The 18265-nt window shown below is 44.4% G+C and overlaps 1 protein-coding gene across 8 annotated transcripts in view; it reads left to right on the forward strand.

Moving 5' to 3' along the window:
* NUP153 (nucleoporin 153) overlaps positions 1-18265 on the forward strand; it is a 78295-nt gene that overhangs the window by 53287 nt on the left and 6743 nt on the right. For 6 of the 8 annotated variants that reach the window (XM_006165514.3, XM_014582960.2, XM_006165515.3 and 3 more), the window contains 7 exons: positions 20-154; positions 909-1007; positions 2259-2346; positions 5659-5787; positions 7081-7695; positions 12352-12546; positions 14015-14899. In XM_006165514.3, coding sequence (XP_006165576.1) covers positions 20-154; positions 909-1007; positions 2259-2346; positions 5659-5787; positions 7081-7695; positions 12352-12546; positions 14015-14899 — 2146 coding nt within the window. The remainder of the gene's footprint in view (positions 1-19; positions 155-908; positions 1008-2258; positions 2347-5658; positions 5788-7080; positions 7696-12351; positions 12547-14014; positions 14900-18265) is intronic. The other 2 variants (XM_014582959.2, XM_006165517.2) reach the window with 1 other exon arrangement.

Raw genomic sequence — 18265 nt, forward strand, 5'->3', positions numbered from 1 at the left:
TATCAAACTTGTGTTTTAGGAAATGGAAGTACCAGTATTACCGAAAATCTCTCTCCCGATCAGCAGTTCTGCACTGCCTACCTTCAATTTCAGTTCTCCTGCAGTCACAACTTCCTCTCCATCACCAGTCGGTCCTCAGTCACTAACAAACAAGGTACGAAACCATGGCATAAGTAGAGGGGGATTTTGTTTTGTCCTTTTAAAAATTGAATGCTCGTATCTGGAGCTGTTTTAGTTTTCACTGGAATTATTAACGCATAGTAGGCGGGGGGGATGGAAATGTTCGCTGTCTCTCCCCTGATGTGTGCATGCCTTGGGTGTACTATGGTGGGACAGTTCTTCAGCTCCGCTAGAGAAGGGGTAGTTATGTTTGTTTCCACACAGTAAGATATATTTTTTTGTAAGAATGGACTTAAGTTTCTACTTCCTGGGTAAAACCGACATATTTAAACTTCTCTTATATATACTCTATTCCCAGAGGAGGCCAGATTTTCCTTTCTTGTTTTTTTTTTTTTTTTTTTACATTTATTTCTTGTGACAAAGACACAGAGACAGTGACCCTCAGAGGGGTCTTACTTGGCTTAGTCTACCCAACCCGGCCCTCTAACCATTTAGGATCATGGGAACTCCCAGTGCTACGCGCAGCCTGAGCCCCGAGCCCCGAGACGGCCACGTTTGGCTTAAGCATTGCACAGTGGTGCCCTGATCCCGGTGCAGCCATGACTGGGCCAGAAGCCATATTTCACAGCCGTCAAGTCAGTTTTCTCCGCATGTTACAAAGTGATTTTCAAACCTAAAAGGGAAAAAAAAATTACTTCTTGGGATAACTGTTTAAGATCTGTTTTATTGTCAGTTTCTTTTTCTCAGTAGTTATTTTTGTGTCATTTGTTTGTGATCTGGGAAACCAGGTACAGATGAATTCTCCCAGCAGCACTGGCAGCCCCGTGTTCAGATTTTCATCTCCGATTGTAAAGTCTACTGAGGCAGAGGTACTACCTCCGTCATCTGTAAGTACCAAGCAGCAGACCTGCCATGTTTATCAGCTTTGAACCGCGCTGTATTTTTATCGCATCTCAGATGCCGTTAGTCATAAGAAACACTGCTGTGTTTCTTCCAACTTAAAAGACTCCACATACAAACAACATAGCAGTTACATTCTTCCCTGTGTGTATATGCATCGGTGTACCCTGTTTCTCCTATGCTACTTGGAAGTTACATGCAGCCCTCTCCTCCCTCAGTGCTTCTGCAGCCCCTGATTAAAGGGCACCGTGTCGCCGTCCCTCAGTAGTGCCTGTCCCGAGGCACTTCGCGTGCGAGAACAGCACCTTCATGTTCAGCTCCCCATCATCTCAGGCGATCTCTCCTTCCTGTTTTATTTCTGTTGGTCTTAGGTTCAGTTGAAGACTAGACCTTCATCACCTTCAATCGTCCTGCATTTAGTTAAAATATCTCTTGAATTACCTTTAATATAGAAAAGTTCTGGAAGGTTTTTATGTCTCGCAATATGTGTGCATCTTCATGATTAAGGTCTAAGATTAATACATGAATTTAATGTTCAAATTTCCCTAGATTTCTCATGGGTATCTTTTTTTTTTTTTTTTTTTTAAAGAGGTTTTGCCTTAGGACACGTGTGCTCACCAGAGAGACAGAGACAGTGAGAGGGAAAGTGAGAAATCATCCCCTGGTGGGAGGGATGGCCGCACCAGTACTCCTTCTCCATCCTCCTCCCGGGATCTTGGGGCGGGCACACAACATGCCCAGCAAGATTTTCAAGCCGCCAGGTCCGGGAATCGAACCACAGTTGGCCATGTGTGAGTCCTGGGAAGTGACCATTACTCCATCTGCTGGCCCCGTGAATTGTTTCAATATGTTTCATTTTTTATTATGTCCCATCTTTCTGTCACAACTGGAGGTTACTAGCAGATCAAATGTAACTTCTTTGCTGTGTACCTGAAATCCATCAGCTGTCCTAAAGATCTCATGCTCTTTATTAGAAAGCAACATCCAGAAACCCAGAATTAGGTATTAGGAACACACTTTTTTATGGACTATTTTGAATGGAAAAACATGCCTTAAAAAAAAAAAAAGCTGCCTATTAAACTGATATGCCATTGGAGAAGACAATCCCAATTTTTGAGATTATAAAAAATAAAAAACTGTTAATCCTAGGATATGTTTTGGTCTTGGAAAAAATGTAAGGCCTGTATTTGCTATTTAAAACTAAATTGACACCTCATAGATCTCTTCTCTGTTCACAGATTGGATTTACGTTTAGTGTGCCTGTGGCAAAAACAGTAGATCTCTCTGGCTCCAGTAGTGCTTCAGAACCAATCATAAGTCATTCAAGTAAGTGAACATTTCTTGTAGATACTTAACATAAAAACAGTATTTTACTAGTACATCATGTTAGTTTACTTTTGATAATTCTTATAAATAAATACCTTCTTTTAAATATCTTCTCTTATATCAGCCATTTGGCAATCCTTTTTATCTGTTACCCTCAGCAGTCTTTAGCTCCCTAAATGTAAATGTTACGTCACCTTTCCTTTTAAGGAGGTAGTCACAGTCCCAATAGCACACTTGTGGACTGTCTACTTAGTCAAAATAAGGCAACAGTTTGTTATAAAGGAAGTCTTGTAAGAAATGTAAAGGTTGTTTGCATTATAATTGTATATTCCTTCTGTGGGTTTACCGTTTAGTTCACATGCTTTTCTTTTAACTGTCAGCTGGTATGCGTGCTCACCAGAGAGACAGACTCACAGAAAGGAAGCGCCATGGGACATGGTCTCTCTGCAGTTCTTTTCCTCCCTTTCTCTATCCTGCCAGGACGTTGACCATGAACACATGCATGCCCAGCATGTTTTGCCCAGCGTGCTTTTCAAGCCACCAGGGCTGGAGTCGGAGCTGGAGCCAGCCAGCTCCCTGTGCATGGCCCGTAACTGCTGTGTGGAAAGTCCGGCCTCACCAGCATTTTTATGTGCAAGGTTATGCTGATCTGTGCAGATGTTAATAATTTTTGAACTGAAGAAATTGACATTGATTGAAGGAAATGAGTAATCAGGTAACTAGAGCAGCATCTTATTGTGGTGTAGTTGTGGTTTTCTTCTGAGTTTTTGGTGTTTGGGTAATCAGAGACATCTAGACTGAGTTACTCAGGTTAAGAATTTTGATCCAAGGGAATTTCACCTAAGAAACGCCACCAACGTGTGGCATACTTTGAGAACTGTGGATAATTTGTCGTGAGGTTAGAAGGATACTTCAAGTCCTGTAATTTCTTGAATTATAAATGAAAGAGTTGAATGCTATTCCGAATGGAATGTAGTAGGGAGACACTGAATGATCTTTATGTGGAGGAGTTGGGTGTGGGGTATGGCAGCCGCAGTGTTGAAGAGGTGGGTGAGAAAAGCCGATTGTCAGCAGAGACAGCAGTTGGTGTGGGGAGTGCTTCTTCAATACCTGAGAGTTTGGGATTTTTTTAAATGTCCACTCTACCTCTTTTTCCCATGAGTGAGGCAGACAGTCACCCCCAGCAGGGTCCGCGGGCCGGCCGCAGCCCATCCCCAGCTCAGCCTGCCCCACATCATGGGCACCTGGTGCCTAACATGTTCCAGGAGGTCTCCAGGAAGAAGTCGGGAACCCTCCCGTGGGTCACCCTCACAGAGCGTTGCGTTACCTACCTCCACAACACCGTCTGAGTCCCCAAGGTTTGGAATTTTAGAAAATTAGGCCCCTCAAAAAAAAAAAAAAAAAAAAAAAAAGTACATCATTCCTCAAAGAAGGATTGAAAAAAAGAGCCAAGATACAGAATCTAAAGTCTCTTATTTTGGATAATCTGAAAGATGAGAGAGTAGATTAGGGTGGAACAAGATAGGAATTTGGCCAATGTGGTTGTGATCTGTTTCTTACTGGAAGAAATGCCCCATGCAACTTAAGTAATAAGCAGTTTTGTGTGTATCTCTAACCACAGAGTGTTTTCTTTAATGATACTATGGATTCAAGACAAGTAAACTCTTTGAATTTCTAATTTCATGACTTCTTATGAAAAAAGACATTAAAATAATGCCCAATTTTTATATATGGTAACCTAAGAGTAATAATTTGTTAAAATAGCTTTATATCTCATTGCATCTTGGGAAATTATCCAGATTTGCAAGGGGTTGGTTGTGAGTGACACATACACAGCTTTGTCCTCACTTTGACACCTCTGATTCTCACTGTGTTGACAGTGAAGCTGATTGAGGGGGGCTGGCAAGTGGTGAGGTAGTTACAGCTCTGGACTCCTACAATGCTGACTACAGTTCAAATCCCGGCCCTGGTGGCTTGCTTTCTCACTTTCCCTTCCTCTGTGTCTCTCTGTCCCTTACTGGTCAAATTAAAAAATTAAAAAATAATAACAAAGTTAAATAAATCTTTTTTTAAAAAAAAAAAACTGAATGAAAATGTGTTTGACAGGATTAATCATTTTGTGGTAGGCCTTCCCCCTCCCCTTTTAGTTTTCCTTGTTTTTATTTGTTCCTGTAGGACCCGTGTACTCACCAGAGAGACTGAGAATGAATGACAAAGCACCCCAGCCATGCTGCCATCCCTTTTCCATTCTCCTCTCAAGATTTTGTGTACACACGCCAATATGCCCCTCATGTTTTTCAAGCCACAGGTCCAAACCTCTAACCATGGAGTCAGCCATGTGGGATCCAGCCACCTTGACCATGCCACAGGCTGGCCCTACTGCAACTTTTTTTTTTTTTTTTTTTTTTTTTTTTTTTTTTAAGAATTATTTATTTGGGGGAGCAGCAGCTGACATAATGGTTATTTTGCTGGACTCCCACTTACCTAACTGCGGTTTGAGTCCTGGACCTGGTAGCCTGAAACTTGCGCTGGGTGTGCGTCTGTGTGCCCACACCCAATTTCTTGAGAGGAAAATGGAGGACAAGGGATTGTAGCATGGCTATCTCCCGTGGGGGAGAGCATGGCGTTTTATTACTGTGCCATTGTCTGGCCCCTGAAGATCACTAGGAAGGTTTTTATTGGTCGGTATAAGCTTTTGTATAATTAAATATGTATTTCACCCAGTGGCTGGGCTAGTTCCCGTTGCAGTATCCTCTTCAGTGTGGCAGTGATTCTCTTGATTATCTGTGAAGTCATTAGAGTTACCATTACAGTTTATATTTTTTATGTTTTTGTTGGGGAATGGACAGTGTGAGACATGTTTATATATATATTTTTTTGTAGTAGCAAGTTAATCCTGTACTTTTTGAAATCATGTGTTCATTATTTTTGTGTTATGGTGACTTCCTTCTTGAAGTTTTAGAAATTGGTGTAAAAGGGACCAGCAGGTGGTGTGATGGTTAAGGCGCTGGACTCGCATGTGGCCAACCGTGGTTTCACTTCTGGCCCTAGAGGCGCGTGTGTTCTTTCCTTCTCTCCCTCTCTCCCCATCTCCCCATCTCCTCCCTCCTTCCCTCCCTCTCTTTCTCTCTGGTGAGCACACATGTCCTATAACAAAAGTAATAATAATAAATAAAATTAAGTAAATTCTTCTAAAAAAAAAGAAATTGATGTGAAAGAGTTGGTTTTGAAAGATTTTTTAAAAAATGCATTTGACAAGAGTTTGGGGCTTTTTCTTGACATAATTTCTCTTATAATTAAAAAAATGAATAGCAGCTCAAGATACCAGTGCAGCGAAAAGTACGAGCTGTAAGAAGAAGGCAGACGAGGACTGCATGGGCCCTTTCGGACCTGCGAAAACCCTGAAAGAAGGAAGTGTTCTGGATATTCTGAAGAGCCCTGGTATGTTAGTGGTGGCCTTTGAGCAGTCCTAGTGTCAGTACAGACGCGTGATCTCATCTCACTGTCTTCGGTGTTAGACTTAAGGCTTTTTAGAAACCACTTATAGTTTGAAGGATTGAACTCTGAATGTAGGTGTAACCAAATATAATTCCTTTGTGGGAAATGTCTTAGAAACTTTACTTACTGTCTTATAATTTGAGGACTCTTGAGTACTAAAATTAAATCTCTGGGAGGCATGTTTAGAAGGAGAAATTGAATATAGAACACTAGTAAATAAACTTTGATATTACACCTAGACACATCTTTCTCTAATGAGGGTTCCAAAATGTCAGGTTATTGCCCAATGTGATATATGTGGAATAAGGCCAAGTAGATAGCATTTTCTCAGTTGTCAATACATAGGACCAGTACTTCTTTGAAGAGAATGAATAGAAGTCCACAAATAGGTGGCACAAAGAACACCCCTTCCCCCAGGGACATGGTTCTGTGTGAATACTCTGTCTCAGTCCACTCTGATGTGCTTACTGTGTAGAAGGCTTGCTGACATTCCACTGGGGAGACCTTGGAGACAGTCGCATAGGGAGCTTGCTTGCTGACCTCGTGTGAGCGTGTGGTTGAGTTGCCTGAGTTCCTGCTCTGAAAGCAGGCTGGGCCTTCATTACTGGGTCTCTGGGCCTTTCTGAGGGTTTGGTGCATCTCCGTGAGCATTTCTCATTGTATCTGTCATTGAACCATGACTGTACTAAAACTTAATATGAGTTTACTGTAATTAAAAATAATTGTTACCCATCCTGTTGACTGTGGAGGGACATCTGTGAAATAATTACAGCTCAGCTCTTTTTTTTTTTTTTAACTAAGGGTGAGGATACCATAACAATGGATTGTGGCTGGACAAAATTCAGAGTGTATATGAACACCTGAGGGAGGGAGGCTCGGCATGCTGTGGTTCAGTGCTACAGGAAGGCAGGGGTAACAAGATGGACGACAGTCGGTCTGCCAGTAAGGCTGTGTAAATGAAAGAGTCCCACTAGAAACTCCTAAGGGAGAGGGTCATGCACTGTAATCAAAACATCCTTTGTGGAATTGTGACTGGGTCTGAGTGTCACATATTAAATGTGTGGTGAGTACACATGACCGCCAAGGTGAAAAGCCACTCCTAAGCCGTCCACCTTGGATTGGAGTAACCCCACAGTAAGGTGAATGTGTTTTCTCCAGAAAGACTATTGTGGTTAGTGCTCTCATTAGAAAGCTTGTCTAATCCTTTCATTTTTTACTCTCCTCTCCTGCACCTAGGTTTCACATCACCCAAGGTAGACTCTTTTGCTACCCCGCCTACCACGACGAGCTCGGTGGTTTATACAAGACCAGCCATAAGTAGCTTTTCTTCTAGTGGAATTGGGTTTGGAGAAAGCTCGAAGGCAGGATCATCGTGGCAGTGTGACACGTGTCTCGTCCAGAACAGAGCTACAGACAGCAAGTGTGTAGCCTGTCAGGCGGCGAAATCACCACCAGGAGATGCTGCTACACAGACTGGAACTGGGACCCCAAGTAAGAGTGGCAGAGCAGCGCCTGCACCAGGGACAGGCTTCGGGGACAAGTTTAAGCCAGCAGCAGGAACGTGGGACTGTGATACCTGTTTGGTGCAGAACAAGCCTGAAGTGACGAAGTGTGTCGCCTGTGAAACCCCGAAGCCTGGCACTGGCGTGAAGCGGGTCCTCACGTTGCCGGTGGCTTCAGAAAGTGCTGTGACTGTGCTTGCGTCAGCTCCCAGCGGCACTGTGACCACTGGCACCTTAGGGTTTGGAGATAAGTTCAAAAGGCCCGTGGGATCCTGGGAGTGTCCAGTGTGCTGTGTTTCTAATAACGCAGAAGACAATAAGTGTGTGGCCTGTATGTCTGAGAAAGCAGGTGAGTCCGTGGCTGAATGGAGTCATTTTGCTTCTTACTTAGTAGAACACTTTAATTCTCTGTGAACAGTTAAGAACAACCAAGAGCAGTCCCAGGACTTTACATGTTTCAGGATGGTCATTTTCTCACGTATCTTAATGTTTCTGATTCTTAAATTCTTTTTTAATTTGCCAGAGGGTGTGTGCCCTCACTGGGGAGAGAGAGAGACAGAGGGAAAGTGAGAAAGCCCTCCCCATGGTATTTGGCTGTGCAGTAGTCCCTTTTCTGTTTTTACTTTGGGGATTTGGGCTGTGCACGCAACGTGCTCTGCATGTTTCTCAAGCCACCAGGTCAGGGGTTCAAACCACGTAGTTGGCAGTGTGGGGTCAGCTGTCTTAACCACCATTGCCACCAGCTGGCCCGCATCTTCATTTTCTAAACTATCTTGAGGTTAAAGTGACTTGCCTGAGGCTTGATCTTCAGACACACTTCAGGTGTGTTGCATATTAACACGTCTTGTCAATTTTTCTGTGCAGTTTTATTAGAAGCTTGTTGCTCTAAATGATCACTTTCAAAGTAGACTAATGTAGATGCTGAAAGATCTTGCAATGAGCAGTCTTTCTCACACTTTCATACAGAGTAAATCCACTTTGTCTGTTTCTCTGACGGAATAACGATAGCTAGTTGTCATTTCTGGGAGGGTTTTTGTCTTTCTGTTTTAAACCCTCAGCAGAGTCCCTCCATGCCACTACCCCCTTCCTCAGGCCCCCCAGCTCTTTAGGATCTTGGGCACCTGTGTGCCAGGTGTGTTTTCAGGCCAACCGAGGGATCTGAACTCAGGATGGACCACATGTCTCCTGGTACTTCAGTCCAGGGAACCACCTGTGCTGGACTGAGAACGATTTAAGGGGAAAGCAGTAGTGCTCTTTGAGAAGATAGCTAACTACTGGTGTTCCCTGTAACCATGTGGTGTCGGCAAAAGATGTTGCAATGAGAGTTAACAGAACTTTGAAGAAACAAATTCTAACTTAGGCAGTGTGAAAATAGAGTTAGGTTTGAGTTTTTCCTGTTCCTCTGTTCAGAGTTAGAAGGATTACTGTAGGTTCACAGCGGTCTTGAACCTGGAAGTGATGCGCTGCTGGTTTCCTAGTACTATCGTATAATTGTATGGTACAGGTCGGTGGTGACGTGGGTACTAAATGAAGCATAGGAAAATTCTGGGAAAAACAGGGGTTCCTGTTTTTGTCGTGTTACTCCTGGATTCATAGTTCTGTGTCTTACATAGAGCTTTGAGTTATCAGCCTAGATCCCGTGTCTTAGCACTCGAGCCATTTTTCTAATTCCCCCTACGCATTTCCATAAAAAGATTTCAGAACTTTTATTCTGAAATATGTTTCTTTCCATCTGGTGCCCCCTCCTCACTTAAAAAAAAAAAAAAAAATGGCCTTGGGGCTAGGAGGTGACATGGTGGTTGGAGCACTGGAGCACTGCTTTTCTGCATAGCCAAGCATGATTCGAGTCCCAGTCCCAGAGGCTTAAAAATGCCAGGCACATGTGCATGCGTGCCCAAAATCTTGAGAGGAGGAGAATGGAGAAGGGATTGGGGTGTGGCCATCTCCTCATGGGGGATGATTTCCTACTTTCCCTCTCTTTGTCTCTGTCTCTCTCTGGTGAGCAGCTGTCCCCTATGGCAAAAAAAAAAAAAAAAAAAGTCTCCATGTATGTAGGGAATCAAAATTAGTTCTCAGTTGGGGAGAGTAATAAAACTGTCAGAAGTAAATTGTTGGACATGAACAAAGGATGATCGTATATGTGTTAAAGAGCTTGAACTTGGAACCAGCAGTTAGCATAATGGCTATGTCGCTGGACTCCCACGTAGCCGGGCGCATGTGCGTGCGTGCCCAAGATCCCGAGAGGAGAATGGAGGAGAAGGGATTGCGGCGTGACCATCCCCCCTGGGGGGGTGATTTCTCGCTTTCTGTCTCTATGTCTCTCTCTGTCTGTCTGGCGAGCGCACGCGCCCTACAGTGAAAATCTCTCAAAAAAAAAGAGCTTGAACTTGACCCTGTAAATGATGACCCATCATTTTCAGAAGTGGAATGATTTGTTCAGTTTGCATTTTTGAGACACCATACTGGTAGATTTGGGGGAAATAGTGGGTTTATTTTTTTTAGAGATTTTTTTTGCTCTAATGTGCCTGTGTTCACTGGGGAAACAGAGACCCAAAGTGAGAAATCACCTCCCAGGGGGTATGGCCACGCTGCAATCCCTTCTCCATTCTCTTTTGGGGATTTTGGGCATGTACACACATGCACCTGGCCTGAGTTTCAAGCCACCAGGTCCAGGACTCAACCATGGTTGGCTACGTGGGAATTCAACACATTGAACCACTATACCACCTGTTAGCTCTGGTCGAACACATTTGAAAGCGACTGAATTTGGGGGCCTCTAAACAAGACTAAGGAGCAGGAAAGTGCGTGCAGAGACAGACAAGAAAAACATTGGTGTTTAAAGCCTCCAGGGTAGGAAGCTGAGGAGAAGGCAGCTGGAGCAAAGCTGAAGTCCCAGGCAGAGTTCTGTCTGCATGTGGAGAGCACACCCGTAACGCTGAGCGGTCAGGTTGTGGGCAGGGTGACCGCACGCGGGGACCCTGCGATGGATGGCTCTCCACGACACTGTGCACACAGCGCTTCGCCACGCCTTCTCTCCTGCCACTCCTCCGCAGACCGCTCACCCCAGCGAGGGTGTAATGATCGCCTCTGAATCTCTCTCCTGCTCTCCATTACTTTCTCCTTCTTGATATACTAGTTTTAGATCGCTCGTCGCACAGTCCTGGAATTACTGTGCATTTTGTTTTCTTTTTCACCCTTAGATCTTAGAAATTAAGTAACATTTTATTCATCTTTATGGACCAGAACGCAAGTATATTATGGTGCTAGTTAAATGGTAGGCTGTAGCAGGACTGTTGAGGACATGGTAGGTGTCAAGCTGAACTGTAAAGAGGATGAAGGAAATTTTCTGTACAGAAACGATCATTTCAAAGGCAGGGACTTGCGTTTTCCAGCCTTGAAGTGGTCTGTGGTTACGTATTTTGTGTTAGGCTATTGCCTACGGTTTACTTGTTATTATTTTGGACAGATTTTTGCTGTGAGAGTATGAGTGCTTACCAGAGAGAGAGAAAGTGAGAAATCATCCCCCGGGGGAATGGCCATGCCATAATTCCTCCTCCTCCATTCTCCTCTCAGGATTTTGCGCACATGCACCTAGCATGAGTTTCAAATCACCAGGTCTGGAACTCGGACCATGGTCAACCTGGTTGTAGTCCAGTGCCTTTAACCACTGAGCCACCTGCTGGCCTTACAGTGTCCTTCTCATGTCTTCAAGTACTATATGTGCCATTGGCTAAAAAAAAAAGTACGTGTGTGTGTGTGTGTGTGTGTGTGTGTGTGTGTGCATTTGAGAGGTATTTTTGCTATCAGGACATGTGCACTCACTAGAGACACAGCAAGAAAGCACCCCTCTTCCCTCCCTCGCACCCCTTCTCCTCGGGATGGCCACGCCTTAACCCCTTCTCAAGCTCCGTTCTTTTCTCAGGGTTTTGAGAACGCATGCACATGCGCCTGGGTCTGGGACTCGAACTGTGGTCAACTATGTGGGAGTTCAGCAATGTAACCGTTACACCATCTGCGGGTCCCTCATTTGACAACATTGGAGAAGTTTTTGCTTTTGCCAGAGGGCATGTATACTTGTGGGGTGATGCAGGGTGGGACAGGGAAAAAGCAACCCCTTGGGGTAGTAACACTGCAGCTCCTTCTTCATTTCTCCATCCTTTTGAAATTTGGGGCATACACGTGTGTGTGCTCGGTGTGCTTCTCCAGTCACCGGGTGTGGGACTTCAGTCGCACAGTTGGCCATGTGGGATCCAGCTACCTAACCACCTGGCTATTGGGCTGACCCTTGGCAAAGATTGTTAAGGACCATTTGTTTTTTTAGGCTTTTAGTTTGTGAACATTACTCCTTTCCTATCCTACACTACTCTTCCCTCCCCTCCCCTCCCCTCTCCTTCCTTTCCCTTCCCTTCCCTTTCCTTCCCTTCCCTTCCCTTCCCTTTTTCCCGTTCCTGTTCCTGCTTTCCCTTAACCTTTCCCTTTCCTTTTTTTACATTTTTTTAATTAAACCAGAATATATAAAACTTGAGGTTAAGAGGGAAGCTAAGGCTGGTTCCACACAGTAGTGGTTAAGTTAGCATAGCGAATCAGACCCCACATGGCCAGCCATGTTCAGATCCAGGCCTCTACAACTTAGACACGCCACGTGTGTGCGCATGTGCGTCGGGTTCTGGTGGGATGGGTGAAGGGCAGGAGTGGAGGACGGAGAATGTGGAGTGCTCAGGGAGCACTGCTCTTGCTCTGGCTTGCACTGCCTGTCATGTGCATGTGCTGTCTGGAATAGGAACATTTTTTCAAATGAGGGAAGTTTGCTCCTGAGCAAGGTTAATACAAACTGCTTATTTATAAGGTTAAAAGAAGTCTGAGAGGTCTTTCCCATTTATAACAATGTAATGTTCACATTTCTGACGTTGTTTGTCTTAGTAGGAAACACAAATTGAACACTTGTGTTGGTGAAGATGCTGACAATTAAATTAAGGTAGTCATGAGTTCCTCCATTAATTTTTAGGAAGTGCAGTACCTACTTCAAGTAGCAGCGCTGCAGTGGTCTCTCCGACTCCTGGAGGCTGCCTAGGATTGGACAAGTTCAAGAAGCCGGAGGGCAGCTGGGACTGCGAGGTGTGCCTGGTACAGAACAAAGCAGATGCTACCAAGTGTGCGGCCTGTGCAGGTGCAAAGCCAGGCACAAAATCTGAATTCAAAGGTACACTGACAGCAAGATGCCCCTCATAATGCCATTACAAGTGAGGTGTCTGTCAACAGCTTTACTTTTAAAATTATTCCTCCCATTGAAAATTCACGTAAAAGGAGGTGGTCTCCTGAGCTTGTTCAGTTCACATCTGTCTCTGAATTCTTAGAAGTATTTGCTTGTTAGCAGTGGGATGGATATCTTTTTTGTAGCCGGATAAGGACCTGCCTTGTGTTACTCTCAGAGGTTTTGTTTATCTGGTTTATTTTGGTTTTGTTTTTTGTTTTAAGAGAGGTTTTTACTATAGGACATGTGCACTCACTGGAGAGACAGAGACAAAGAGACAGGAAGCGAGAAATCACCCCCCCCCAGAGAGGATGGCCACGCCACAGTCCCTTCTCCTCCAGTCTCCTCTTGGGATTTTGGGCACGTGCACACACACATGCTGGGTGTGAGTTTCAAGCCTCTGGGTCTGGGAATCACATTGCGGTCGATTATGTGGGTATCCAGTGAAATAGCCATTACACCATCTACTGGTCCCTGTTGTGTCTGTTTTAACTGTGAACCCGCTAGCTGAATGTTCTGACTGAACTTGACTGGGAATTTATAGCCCTAGAACCTTACTTGAAGTAAGTCAGATTTGGGTTTCCCAGAGTGTGCCCAAGAAAAACAACTGTCTAAATAAAAAATAATTATTAACACCAAGACAAAACTGGGACTAGCAGATGGTGTAATGGTTATGTCACTGGACTCCCACATAGCCCACCATGGTTCAAGTCCTGGACCCAGAGACTTCAAACTCATGCTGGGCACATGTGTGTGCAACCCCAAGACCCAGGAGGAGACGGGATTGCGGTGTGGCCATCCCCTCTAAGGGGTGATTTCTTATTTTCCCTCTCTTTATCTTTCTCTATGATCAGAGCATGCGCCCTAAGGCAAAAACAGCTAAATAATAATAAAATAAAATCCCAGCTATTTGGTAAAGAGCAATGTGTGTTTATACTTTTTAGTAAATATTGACAGATTGACGCTGAGTTCTGTGCAGATTTACACATCCTCCTGAAATATACAAAATAATCACATACCCACCTGCAATATTTTTTTTAAATAATTGTTTTATTCATTATTATTTTTTTCACATGAGTTTTGCCAGAGAGAGACAGAGAGCAAGTTGCCAGGTTCGAGACTCGAACCGTGGTCGCCCATGTGGGAATTCCAGCGTCTTAACCACCACATCACCTACTGGCCCCCCCCCCTGCAATATGTAAGAGTGCATGTTGTTCCCAAGTTCATCACCAGCATGAACTTGATCAATTTTGTTTCTGCCATTCTGATAGATGAAAACATACCGAATACTGGTCTCCTTGGTTTATGTTTGCTGCTGTTAACTCCTATGTAACTTTTGCTTTCAAGATTTGCTTTGTATTTGTGAGGATGAGTATGTTAATTATTTGTCTTTGTGATGTCTTTTATGTTTTTGAAGGCTTTGGCACAGCTTCCTCATCTTCGAACCCAGCAGCCTCATCCTTCAAGTTTGGTATCCCATCATCCTCTTCTGGCCCTTCTCAGACTTTAACAAACACTGGAAATTTTAAATTTGGAGATCAGGGAGGATTCAAAATAGCTGTGTCATCTGATTCTGGATCTGTAAACCCTACAAATGAAGGCTTTAAATTTTCTAAACCTATAGGAGATTTTAAATTTGGAGTTTCGTCTGATTCTAAACCCGAAGAAGTTAAAAAAGACAGTAAAAATGATAATAATTTTAAGTTTGGACTTCCTTCTGGTTTGAGCAACCCAACTTCTTTAGCTCCGTTTCAGTTTGGGGTGTCTAATCTTGGGCAGCAAGAAAAGAAAGAGGAACTGCCTAAATCTTCACCCGTAGGCTTTAGCTTTGGTACAGGAGTTATTAACCCTACCCCTGCTGCTGCTAACACCGTGGTGACCTCTGAGAACAAGAGCAGCTTTGGCTTTGGAACCACAGAAACCAAGAGTGTCTCAGTGGCTCCTTTCACATGTAAGACATCAGAAGCAAAGAAAGAAGAAACGCCTGCCACCAAAGGAGGGTTCTCTTTTGGCAGCGCGGAGCCTGCCTCTGTGCCGTCTGCCTCAATGTTCATTTTGGGAAGGACAGAAGAGAAGCAGCAAGAGCCCGTCACTTCTACTTCTGTAGTTTTTGGGAAGAAAACTGACAACGAAGAGCCAAAGTTTCAATCAGTGTTTTCCTTTGGGAATTCAGAGCAAACCAAAGATGAGAGTTCTTCAAAGTCCACATTTAGTTTCAGTAAGGCCAAGCCAGCGGAGAAGGAATCTGAACAGCCAGCAAAGGCCACTTTTTCTTTTGGAGCTCAGACCAGTACTGCCGCTGGTAAGTATTGACGAGGTCTCCCAGATGCGGCAAGGCGAGGACTGGTCCACCCCAAGTGTGTTGGGAGTCCCGGTAGCAGAGCTCCTTGGGAAGGAGCCTGGGATTGTCCACGTAGCCGCTCCTCACGATCTGCCGGTGTTGCATACAGATCAGATTTTGAGCAAGACTGCTCTCATGGAATGCCCCACTAGTGAAGATTTATACATGATCTGCTCCCTCTGTTTGGGCATTTGTAATCAGAATTGACATAAACTGTCATATACCGTGTTCTTAGTTGAGCTTACACATCATTTTCGTAACTAATGAAATCTTTATACAGAGGCCTTCCTTTTTATAGTTACAGATAATCCGTCATCCTCAGACAATAGTATAATTAATTTCTGAGAAAACAGGTGATTTTAAAAAAGAAAAAAAATTAGCACCCTTAAAAATTAAAGAGACCAGCAGATGGCATAATGGTTACATCACTGGACTCTCATGAGGTTGACCACAGTTCGAGTCCCAGACCTGGTGACTTGAAAGTCATGCCAGGTGCATGTGCATGCATGCCCAAAACCCTGAGAAGAGAAGGGGGATTAGGGATTGCAGTGTGGCCATCGCCTCTAGGGGGTGATTTCTTAGGGCCAGCAAGTGGCATGGCATGGTGGTTAAGGCGACTCAACTCCATGGCTGACCACGGTTTGAGACCCAGACCTGGCAGCTTGCTTCCTCACTTCTCTTTCTCTGTCTCTGGTCAACTTGAATAAAATAAAATAATGACAATTAATAAAAATTGTTTAAAAAAAGTTAAAGGATATAGTTGGTGGAATGAAATCATTCTGTGACTGAGCATCAGGAATAACCTGAGTAGTAACCAGATTAGTGACCTGGAATGTCCCAGAACACAGAGTAAAAGTCCAGATTGGTCCAAGCACACTCCACAAGTTCACTGGGATAGGAGTACCAGATGCAGTGGGAGGGAGATGAAGAAGACACAGAAGGGAATTTCCTAGCTATGTAGAGAGATACTGATTCGGGGCCAGCAGATGGCGTAGCAGTTAACATCGCTGCACTCCACATGGATAACCGTGGTTTGAGTCCTGTAACCAGTGGCTGGAAACTCATGCTGACCACATGTGCATGTGTGCCCAAGACCCCGGGAGGAGAATGGAGAAGGGATTGTGGCGTGGCCATCCCCCAAGGAGTGATTCTCGCTTTCTCCCTCACTGTCTCTGTCCCCCCCCCCACCCCTTTCCAGTGAGCGCACATACCCTAAGGCAAGGGAGGGAAAGAAAAAAAAAACTCTTAAAGATACTGATCTTAAAAATGAAAACAACCCACACATTGACCAAAAAAAGTGCAATTTTGAACACCAAAGCCAAAACCCTGAATGCTTCCAGAAAGAAACGCCATTGCCCAGTTAAACAGGGAGCCAGGCCAGCACCCATCTTCCCGCTTGAAGCCTCAGGTGCCAAAAGCAGTAGAGCAGTGCCCTCAGCACGACAGTGGTCGTGAACTCTGAGAGTGGTCTTAAACCTCGAGTTCTGTAACTACCCAAATTTGGTCAGCTGCGAAGGCAAAAATATAGATGTTTTCAAGCACATAAAGAAGTGAGAATTGGAGCCAGCTCCATGATCTAGTGGTTAAGGTGGACCCAACAGCTTGAAAGACAAACCACGTGTATGTGTATGTGTGCCCAAGATAAGGAAGGAGAGATGGAGGAGAAGATTGTGGTGCAACCATTCCCCACTGGGGGCGCATTTTCTTCCTCTCTGTCTGTCTCTTGGGAGTGCATATGCCCTAGAGCCAAAAATAAATAAATAACTGAACACTCTTAAACACTTGGGAATAACAAATTGGAAACACTCGAATAAAATGAAAAGCTAACTTTGATAAAATGTATGGAATTCAACAAGTGAGCAGTTTTTTTGTCTGTTAAATATTTATTTGGAGATCGAAAAACATCCTGCCAAGAAAATAAAAGTGAAAATTACCTATCACGCAGAAAGGAACAGAAGTCAGCTAGGTCTAATCGGATTTGATTATGAAATCACCAAGCTGTGGTTTCTGCTCTCTTAACCAGCCTCCCGTTAACCTGCTGAGAGGGAACCAGCAAGCTCCATGTCTGCCAGTGGTGCTCATGCCCAGAGCACACTGGAACCAGCCTGTGCAGTGCACAGTGTGGGAACCGAAATGTTACTGGAACAGCTTTAAAAAAACCTTGAGTGAAGGGACTGGATTCAGGATCACCGTGTAAAAATCAAAAGCTCGGGACCAGCACTTAGCGTAATGGCTATGTCGCTGACCTCCCATGTGGCTGACCGTGGTTTGAGTCCCAGACCTGGCAGCTTAAACTCACGCTGGGTGCGTGTGTGTACGTGCGTGCCCAAGATCCCGAGGAGAATGGAGGAGAGGGGATTGTGGCGTGGCCATCCCCAGAGGCGGGGGGATTTTTCGCTTTCTGTCTCTCTTGTCTCTGGCGAGTGCACGCACCCTATAGCAAAAAACTCTCAAAAAAAAAAAAAAAGAATCAGAAATTTTGCTCTATATCAGCAAGAAATGTTTCTTGTTTATATTTGTAACATAATATAACTTGTTTATATTTGTTACAGTTCTAATTTATAATTAATTACAGCAGCAGAACATGCGAACAATTAAGGTCTTAAGGGACATTCTTAACACTCCTGAGTGAGGACATCCCCTCCCACCAAATAATTTCAGGTTCTAGAGGAATTTCTGTGGAGCTTAGCAAACTCGAGCTGGTTCTAAAATTTACATGGAGTGAAAAATACGCAAGACATTTTGAGGAGCGGGGAGGTGCACAGGCAGGTTTTCCCTGCTGATAATAATAAAACCGTACTGTGAACTCACTGAAAGCAGCAGAGGAAACAGGTACCTGTGCTAGGAAATTGAGCGTATCGTGAAGGTGGCATTGCAAAGTAGTGGGCGAAGGGTGCACCAGTCAGTGCGTGGAGAAAAGGTGTCTATTCGGGTAAATGGAAGCTCTGATGCTCCTACATACTGGAACGTAAATACTAGGTCAGATACAGTACAGCACAGCCATCTCCCACTGCCTGAACCCGCTGTCTGGAGCTGTCTGCTTAGATCGGGTCTGAGGGACATTAGTCATCTAATCGGCGAGAAATAAGAGGACATTCCAGACACAGCCAAATTATTGGGGTCTTTATTGATTATCCTGGCAGCCTCGAATGAAAAGTGAGAAGTGCTTAGAAAGGCAAAAATCAGCGTAATGGCTATGTTGCTGAACTCCCATGTAGCTGACTGCGGTTTGAGTCCCGGACCCAGTGGCTTAAACTCCCACTGGGGGCGCGTGTGCGTGCATGCCCGAGATCCCGAGAGGAGAATGGGGGAGGAGGGATTGCGACA

Source organism: Tupaia chinensis, unplaced genomic scaffold (genome assembly GCF_000334495.1).
Source record: "Tupaia chinensis unplaced genomic scaffold, TupChi_1.0 Scaffold143936_1, whole genome shotgun sequence".
Classification (NCBI taxonomy): Eukaryota; Metazoa; Chordata; class Mammalia; order Scandentia; family Tupaiidae; genus Tupaia; species Tupaia belangeri.